At 40.0% G+C, this 9,132-nt stretch overlaps 2 protein-coding genes across 8 annotated transcripts in view; one reads left to right on the plus strand and one right to left on the minus strand.

Moving 5' to 3' along the window:
* The window catches only part of dcun1d3 (defective in cullin neddylation 1 domain containing 3), a 12,592-nt gene extending 8,144 nt beyond the window's left edge, over positions 1 to 4,448 (minus strand). Inside the window, exons 1-4 of one of the 5 annotated variants that reach the window (XM_075457183.1) lie at positions 3,747 to 4,448; positions 2,589 to 2,655; positions 244 to 282; positions 11 to 61 (exon numbers count right to left, since the gene is read on the minus strand). The gene's annotated coding sequence lies outside the window, so the exon portion shown is untranslated. Of the gene's footprint in view, positions 1 to 10; positions 62 to 243; positions 283 to 2,588; positions 2,656 to 2,966; positions 3,674 to 3,746 lie in introns of those variants that run through there. The other 4 variants (XM_075457185.1, XM_075457182.1, XM_075457184.1 and 1 more) reach the window with 4 other exon arrangements.
* Positions 1 to 8,827, plus strand: part of lyrm1 (LYR motif containing 1) — a 17,584-nt gene extending 8,757 nt beyond the window's left edge. Inside the window, exons 1-5 of one of the 3 annotated variants that reach the window (XM_075456841.1) lie at positions 4,982 to 5,048; positions 6,344 to 6,535; positions 6,630 to 6,690; positions 8,225 to 8,256; positions 8,359 to 8,826. In XM_075456841.1, coding sequence (XP_075312956.1) covers positions 6,377 to 6,535; positions 6,630 to 6,690; positions 8,225 to 8,256; positions 8,359 to 8,472 — 366 coding nt within the window. In that variant the 5' untranslated portion in view covers positions 4,982 to 5,048; positions 6,344 to 6,376 and the 3' untranslated portion in view covers positions 8,473 to 8,826. Of the gene's footprint in view, positions 1 to 4,981; positions 5,049 to 5,545; positions 5,892 to 6,343; positions 6,536 to 6,629; positions 6,691 to 8,224; positions 8,257 to 8,358 lie in introns of those variants that run through there. The other 2 variants (XM_075456842.1, XM_075456843.1) reach the window with 2 other exon arrangements.
* Positions 8,828 to 9,132: the final 305 nt, after the last annotated feature.

Here is a 9,132-nt window from a genome sequence, read left to right on the forward strand (position 1 = left end):
GATGAGCTACCTGTGCCAGATCAGTCACGAACGAGCTCCTCAACTGGCAAACTTAAAAACCCTAAAAAGTGAAGACCAGAAAAAATATATAACAGTCTACATGTGTACATACAATCTTAATAAAGTGCAGATTGCCATAGAAACAATGACAAATGAAATAATAAAAAAAAAACATTACTGGTAACCACAGAAACCTAGAGGTGGCTCTTTGTGGTTTCGTGTTGAGACACAAGATAAACAAACCTTTCAAATGTCACTATGCGTTTGTCACCCCCCCTGCATCTGCAAAGATTTAGCCATAAGTAATAAAAATATATCAAAGGGGGAAGCACATCTCCATGTCCAAGTTAAAAAAATACTCATGATTTACTTGTTTATTCAGAATAAAAGTATGGCAACATGGTTCGGCACAAAGCCTTCGCCAGAACATCAACAGGTAATCCTGACTGACCTTGACCTTTGTGACTTCACTGCGTTTCAGTGGATGATGCTCTTGTGTATTATCCCCACATAAGACTTGTGTACAGCTGTGCAATTGTGTAAATAGATAAAGGTATATAAAAAAAAAGCTGACTTGACAAAAGAAGCGCAACCACCTTTTAAAGCAGGTAATCAACATAGTTTACTATATTCCAGCAGTAAAGGCAGCAGTTGAAAAACTAAAGCTTTTATTTATAATATTTTAAGTATTAAAGTGATGGTTCGGAGTAGATTCACCCTAGGGTCATTTGAACCGTGACATCTAGCCAAGTAGCCCACCCGAAGGTTTTCCGATATTGGCTGAACTTCAGCTGAGTTACTGAGTTATCCCGAATAGCTTAGTACAAGCGCTAACGGAACCTGGCAGTATCTCCAAAATTACCACACTAAAATCACATGCCATGACACCAAACTTCTACAGTAGTACAAATATGGTCTGTACTCACAAAACGATGCATTTGGAAGTTTGTACATAGTCCAGGAGTTTATTATTATCAACACAAGCCTGATAGCTTTTCTGCTGCTAAAGCTTCGTTGACGTCACTTCCTTGATCTGGGAGCTTCAAAGTAAGATGAGGGTTGATCTACTACTGTAGACAACAAAGCAAGGCTGCTCAATTTCTCCATTGATAAAATAAATTCACAACTCTACAACATAAAAATTCATAAAAAATTCATGTAGAATATAGCATATACTTTGTTGTCTACAGTAGTAGATCAACCCTCATCTTACTTTGAAGACAAAGCAAGCAGTTTCTCTGGGAATTGCCCCTTTTGACCAATGCACCTTTACTTCCACAGGGAACCGCTGAGAGGCAAGACTAGCCTACGAAAACTTACAATAAACAGTTATTTGGTTATTTCTAACATTTGGCAAATCAATGCACGGTAAATTACTTGGCTTCGCGTGTCCCCATTGTTTTTTAAGAAGGCTTTTAAAAGTATTGATGGAAAAGAGAGGAGGAAAAAAATCTCACAATAACACCGCTTTAGTCAAAGCGATAAAGTTGTGCGTGATGGTGGTGGTAATCTTCATTTGGCTCGTGATCAGCTTCTCAGAGGATTTGTTTAGATTGTGTCACCGTAACAAAATAACGGTTCAATTCAAACTTTATTGCTCCACCTGAATTAAGCAAACATTTGATTGGTTGTGACATAATCTGGACAACCTAGGGTGTATATCTATATGGCGTTTCCCTCTCTAGACACACCATTTATAGCTTATTTGTAAACATCACAGCATGGCGGACAACAAACAGATAAGAGTTGACATCATCCTTAAAGATGCCCTGTTGTAAATTCCTTTCAGACTGCTAACGCAGATAGTTACTGTTTATGCATGTTGCGCAAGTTAATTACGTGGGTCAAGTCTCTGGTGCAGTGTCAGCATTTTGTGAAACCTCTCAACAGACGCAATGAGGAGACTTTTCTCTGTTGGGTTTAAGCCGTTTCTTTCTGGTGATGAGAGATCCCTGCAAGATGTCAGCCTTGAGTATCGTGAGAAAAATGTAAAAACGACAGTAGCATGATGTGCGAGGCATTTTCTGCCGTCGCTAATGCGAAGGCTGTTGCAGTGCAAGGACGTGCACTGGAAAACGGTAACTGAATTTAGTCGGAGAAGACACTTGCCAAACTCTTTAGTGTTTTAGTTTCAACCGATTACTACTGCTCACTACAATGTTGGACCTTTGTATCCAGGTACAACTGATCATGTCATCACTTGAGTTAAACTAAATCTGCTGGGAGAATTGTGGCTCCGACAGTCTTTCTACCCAAAAAGATCATAATAGGATTAACAAACCTAGTGCTACTATGTCTGAATGGTTAGTTTTCATATTGTCCCAGTTAACATCCCCATGGTAAGTAGGGTTTCACCTGGCAAGTGAAATAACAACAACAAATGTGACATCAGATACTGTTGTCATTAGTTGACACAAAATTGTACATGAATGAGGGTTTTGAGGTGGAAGGATCATTTTTCTTAAACCAATCCAATTACTCAAAGTGGCATGGTGTGCGTTATCTGTTACCCCATCTATACACACAATATTTAAGAGACAATCCGGTGTATCCGAACTAGCAGAGCAGCTGATGAGGATGCTACTTACAAACACTTCTTCAGACAGCATCGTCTTTCAGTTCTGCTCCATCATAGTGACCTTGAAATCACCAATGCTGAAAAGACACATTATCTTGTCATCATAAGCAGAAATTGATAGTTCGTCATTCTCAAACCTGCAGGGACTATTTTCGTCAACATGCTTTGGTTATGTAATTTGAGCCCAACTAAACTGTTTATCTGTGTTATCCATCCACTCGTTTAAACAACAACAACAAAAAAAGAGTAGTATTTCTACTAAATATATACTGAGCACTGCGGATTCTAGCAGGCCTTTTACATCCCTGGTTCTGAGGTTTCCTGTCCGACATCACGTGCTCAGTAAACAACATCTCTGACACACTTTTTATGCTGAATTACAACTCACAGGCTGTGCTGTCAAGTCCAACATTTTAGGATACTTCTGAAACCAACCTCGACCCTGTGTCGTGATAAGCGATCACGTAGAGCCACGAGTCTTGCTCTAACAATAACAAAAGTATTCAAGATCAGAGCAAATCAACCGTGCTGGTCGATGCGCTGGACATGTACAGGCAAGTCTCTCACAGGTCTGGCCAATTTCATCTCACCGACATCGGATGGACCTGTGAAAGCCTACTTATCCCCAATAAACTGGCATTACAATTTAGCAAGCATCAAGTAACTTATCCAGCCATGACTTTAACCAGATTAGCCTGTCTTAGAGCTGTCCGAGGAGAAGTAGAGTTATAAGTAGAGTTTGTAACATCTGCAACACTGCTGTCAACAGACATCCTCGGTTACGTTTCTGTGACCGATCTCCACTAACGTCTGCATTAACGTTGTTTTAACAAGTTGTTTGTTGGAAAGAGGCGAGCACTTTAACAGGATCAAGCGAGCTTAACAGCACATGTACAACACGTAAACAGTGTTAGAATAATAATTTAAAACCGACAGTTTGAAATATCATACACCTACTCTGGCAGCACTTGGAGAGTGGCTATCACTCAACAATACATAGCCGTCACCGGGCCATTTAACAGCTACATCTGATCTGCCTGGCCCTGACAACGTCGCCATAGCTAGCTAGCATCAGCTCGGTTCACTAAAAGTTAGCTCTCGGCTATGCTAGGTCTTTTTCGATTGATACAGCGGAAAGTAACATAAATGTCCGAGAAAATAAACTTACCCTTGTGGAAAAATCCGTTGAGAGGAATTTGGATCTACATCACTCCAGGAGTGCCAGTGAAAATGAAATAGTTAAATAAGTTAGCCAATTGCGCCTAGAAACGAACTGAGGAAAACTCGTCGCGTTTAGTCAGATTGCTAGCTTACTAGCAGGCAGCGACAGAGAAAATAAAACCCCCCAAAACTTCCACATCAATGCCAAATTCTATTCCGCCATTACAAAATGAATAAACAGAAACCTAGCTGCCGGAGTTTGCCTTTAAACCCATTTTCAGTTGTGTTTTCTCTTTGAAATTAGTGAAAAGACCAACTCGGACTAGAGCAGCCCATTTCTTTGTGCTTCCTCCTTTTAGTCATTCAGTGTAGCTACATTATGGACATTTTCCTGCATCACTTCCTCCCTACAAGCAGCCAACAGCTGATCTTCATCTGAGCGACGGTGTAACATCATATTCCGTGACCCATCAGACTTTCTGACCTTCTTAGGAGTGTTGGGAAGTCCTACTGAATGTTTGAACAACTATGTTTTTAGATATCTATTTTCACTGATGTTTTTCCAAGCATGTCAGGACCATAATATTCAGAAAGATGGATAAAAATGTTTCACATGCTATTCCTATATAATTTGAAGCGAATATGACACAAATGGGAAAGCATTTCTGCTATGACTACACAAAGTAAATTCTAGGTGTTTGGGTAAAAAAAAATGGTGTTATGTATTACACCTATTACAGCTATTAAACTTTTTTTTTTTTTTACCAAGAAATGTGATGAACAGATGAATAAATGTATCATTGTTATTACTGTTAGCAGTGGTAGTATCACCAAAATACTTAATTTAATGTTTTTTTTTTTATTCCAGTGCACCAGATCCTTTCGTGAGTACAATTTAAAGCTGCAAAATGTGTATTTTTTTTTTAAGTTTGCAACGACAACAACGATAATAACAACAATATGAATAAATAATAAGAGCGTTTTTCTTCTAAGATCACTGTCACTCCCCTTATCAAAAACACTAAATAACATGGCTTCCCGGTTTATGGAAAATTAATTGGGCATTGGATGTTAGAATAAGCGTAATTTCTTTCCGAGATTTTCTAGAAATGGGGTCGTGCCTAAGAAAATGTGTTTCTGGTTGAATATCGCAACGTGCACGACAGGGGGTTAATATTTTGCTTGAGTCTTGTGTGGCTGTGTTCCTTTAAAAAAAATCGTGTGAAATGTTTCTTTGGGGAAACGTCATCATCAGGCGACAACTGTGTTATTGCTGCCCGAGCGAGCCTCTCTGGTTTAACTACAGCCGGTAGGTCACGTTCCGTACCGTGTTTTAAATTAATTGCCATGTGCTCTCTTGCAAATCAAGGTAGTTAATGTAAATGGAAATCATCTTGCTATTATTAATGTTGTCGTAGTGTTTCAGTTTTCGACTCTCGGGCTTTTGGCGTTTTATGTGTGTAATTTAGCCCAGTGAGCAAACAGAAGGAGGACCAGCACCAGTACCCTAACGGGAAAGCTTTGCGCCTTCTTTAATTCCAATACATATTGACAAATACACACAAAAAAACTCAGTTAGTCATGTAACAGTTTATTACACAGACCAGCCTTGGTTTTAGTGGCTTCTAGCGGTGAATGATGGGAACACTCAAAGCGAGGCAAAAAGCCGCAGACACAGTAGCCTTAAATGTCCTTGCTTCTCTGCATGTCGAGTCGATTGGATTTGGTTGCTTGATGAAAGATTTGTTTTGAAATATAAAATGAGCTCCCCAGAGAAGCAGAGCCCTTAAGAAGTAGGAATAAAGTGGGGACTGGATAAACAAATAGTTAAACACTTTAAGAACATTTCTTAGCAAGTTATCACTGTCGCCTCCCGGCACAAATGTCGCCGGTTCGAATCCCGGCTGAGGCATTTGTATGTTGAGGATGTATTTTCTCCCCGTGCATTTTCTCCGTGTTCTCCAGCTTCATCTCACAGTTAATGTTAGGTCCATTGGCGTTTCTAAATTGACCTTGAGTGTGCATAATTTGTAAACTCGTTTGTCTCCATGATGGACGGATGACCTTTCCCCAGATCACGGCCCCCATGATTCTGTAGTGGAAAATCAGTGCATTGGCCATAGAACATGACTGAATACCACCGGCAGCAAAGGTAGCACCCCAAAAACACAAGCAATGGCTACCATGCAACAAGAAAAAGCTGAAATGAGACCCATAGTTTCCACTGCTCAGTCTAAGTCTTAGCTTGGGTCTGACTTATTAAAATGTTAAATTCTTGTTGGATATCGTGGAAACAAGGTTCCGTACTTAATTAAATAATGACTTCTGCTTTTATATAAGTTTTACAGTCCCATGTTTTTCTAAACACAAACTAATAAACCACTAAGAACATCTGAATGAAAACACAAGTAAAAGACTTGTTATGCTGTAGTATGCTGTGCAATAGTTAAAAAGTATTACAGTAATGGGATGTCTAGCTGATGGGTTTTAAACTAGCGACCGGTTGCATGATACTAAGAGTGCGAGTGAGCGACAGAATCAGATCATGCAACATTATTATTCATGTTTGCAATGTCCTCACACTTGATTTCCCTAATCTTGCAGGTAGCCGCTGCTCCCTCCTATTTTCGAATCCTGATGACGGCGTCTACTCGCAGTACAGTACTGTCTTTGTACATGCGTGTGTTTCGCATCGCCCGGACCTGGCAGGCACAGAGTGGTGTTAAAAGTGACACAGACACTGAGAGAGAGTACGTTGTGCAGGAGGCCCGGACTCTGTTCCGACAGAACCAACAGGTGTAAACAGCAACACTGCGCTCACAGATGTGGAGAAACCATCATTTATTGCACGCTTGAAGACTAAAGACTTTTGTCTTTGCTTCTTTTTCAGCTCACAGATCAAGAATCGATAAAGAAATGTTTAGAAGAATGCGAAGCAAGGATAGAAATAGGTAAGAGCGAAGAGAATCCACAAGATTTCCATAAGTCTAACGTTTCAACATGAGCTGATAAAGGGTGAAAATAACACTTACTGGATCGCTTTCCATGTTGTATGAATTCCAAAATGCCATCTTTGTTTTAGTCTAGTTCAGCCCAAACTTGTAGTGCAGTTGGCCAAAATTAGCGAAACATCTGCCAAGTGCTGACTTGTTAAGCCGTGCAGCACCTCTGATCTTTCACTCAGTCTTATGATATATCTGATTAAGGATACAAATGTGTGATACCTGTGCAACTCTCTGAAAGCTGAACCCCCGTCTAATTTTTGGCTCACGACATCCGATTCAAATCTAGCTGAGAGCTCGAGAGTCCCACCGAGGATTATGATGAAAGATTAGCCACTGTGTGAAGTAAGTTCAGCTGAAAGTCATAGAGTGTTTCAGCATGAGCAAGCAGAGGAACTGACCTAACGATATAAATATCTTTGTCTAAAAGATTGAATTATGAAACGGTAGGGCTTACACAAATGAGTTTATGAGTGCTGTTGATGGCATCAAAATAAGTAATGGGACACATAAACTGTTTGAAAACAATATATCACCATCAAAGCCACATTTAAGGTTCATGACTGCTTTTCAGATATGTGCGAATATAAACAACAAATAGCCCGACAGCAAGTGGCCAGACGTTGTTTTTTTGGATAATATAGAAAAACTGTTTCTTGCGTACCCCTTCTGTGCTTGATATGAATACATTTTGTCGGACAGTGTGTGGCAACCGTGTTCATACAAATTTTACCATGAACTATTGGTACATCCTTCCAAAATGACTTCACATCTAAAGGGACATTCCTGTTCATCTTATTAACTGTTTGAAGTACTCTTGAATGATAAGTGTCAACATCTAAAGCAACTCAAAGGGAAGCGAGCACTTTTTACACCGCGTCACTTTCACATCAAGTGGTTTATTTACTTTGTTGCTATTTTCTTGGGCAAAGAAAGTCCAAGTTTGAACACAATCTGCGGTCTGTTGCAACAAGATCCTGGTTGCAACATTGTGTGGTAATGTGGACCGTGATGCTCCGATCTGGTTGTGTAACGGTCTAATGCAGAAGTGACACAGTGTAAAAAAAATAAATAAATCTACAAAAAAGTTTGTCGCTGGAACCACCACAAACTTTTTTTTATTACTTTTTTTATAAGGTAAAAAACTTTGGCTTTTCATGGCCCCCCATTCTGAGGAGCTTTCAGTTTAGTTCAGGCAGCCTTCTGATTCTCCCCACTGTCCACTGAAGATAAGACGCTGGCTACTCTTGGGTGCCTCAGAGAACCTCGCTTTCAGTAAAACCAAACAAAAAAAAAAAGAAAAATGGAATGTTCCTTTAAGACGCACTGAAAGTCCACATTAGAAACCTCGTGCACTTTAGACAGCGGGACAGCACTGAACATCCACTTTCACAATTATGTCTTGTAGACTCTGTTTTTGCATGACAGAATTATTATTATTATTTTTTAAATTTCTTTTCCTTTCATTTCTTTTTTTGAACAGCTCTACATTACAGGAATCCATACCCAAGAGCTGTGAGTAATAATCGCACATTAGAAAGATTGTGTGTGAGCTATGGTGGTGTTTTTGACATTTTGATCTAGTTGATCTACTCTGCTCTGTGGATGTTCTTGTAGACCTACCTACCACCGCTGGGTCTGGCCACTCAGAAGGGCAGGAAGCTGCGAGCACAGCAGCGTCTCAGGAAGCAGGCCAAGCCGATTTACTTACAGTCCCATGATGACACCTGATGGCTGATGTCCTCTATCCTCATCTCGTGGGTCAGGTTACCAAGGACAGGAAAACGGAGTGCAGTCAGCTGGTGATGTTATGGCCAAAGTTTCTGCAAGCGCTCACTGATGCAAGAAAGAGTCATCATTCAGGGGGGGAAAAAACGCCATATTTCATTGTAATTTCTTACAGCAATCATGACTTCTAAGTGTCTGAGGAGAGTCAGACTGGGTTTAGTTCGGGAGGGCTGCCGCTGCGGAGTGACGTCTGTTGCAGATCACGTTGTATATTTTATTTATCATGACGTCCAGCACCTATTTTGTTTATTTGTGTAATAAAGTGTCTTTAAGTGAAGAACAAACAAAGTGCAAAGTTTGTGTTTTCAGGATCAAACCCACTGACCAGCTGTAGAATCAGTGGGTCCAATGCTTTGCTATATGTTTTAGGATCGCTTATAGCCTTAGTCAATAAAAAAAAAAAAAAAAAACAATCTTTTTAAATTTCCACAATTCTTTTCAATGAACAGGGCAACAGAAATAATTACTGGTTTCAACAAACATGAAATAGTAGACCTGTTTAGGCTTGAATTAGCTTCCATGCAGGTGACAGCTGTTTGGTGTTTCAGCCACTGTAGCGCACGTTACAGTTTCTTCCCTTGGAAGTTTTGAAGAACAAACACA

The sequence above is a fragment of the Odontesthes bonariensis genome, chromosome 23 (genome assembly GCF_027942865.1).
Source record: "Odontesthes bonariensis isolate fOdoBon6 chromosome 23, fOdoBon6.hap1, whole genome shotgun sequence".
Taxonomy (NCBI): Eukaryota; Metazoa; Chordata; class Actinopteri; order Atheriniformes; family Atherinopsidae; genus Odontesthes; species Odontesthes bonariensis.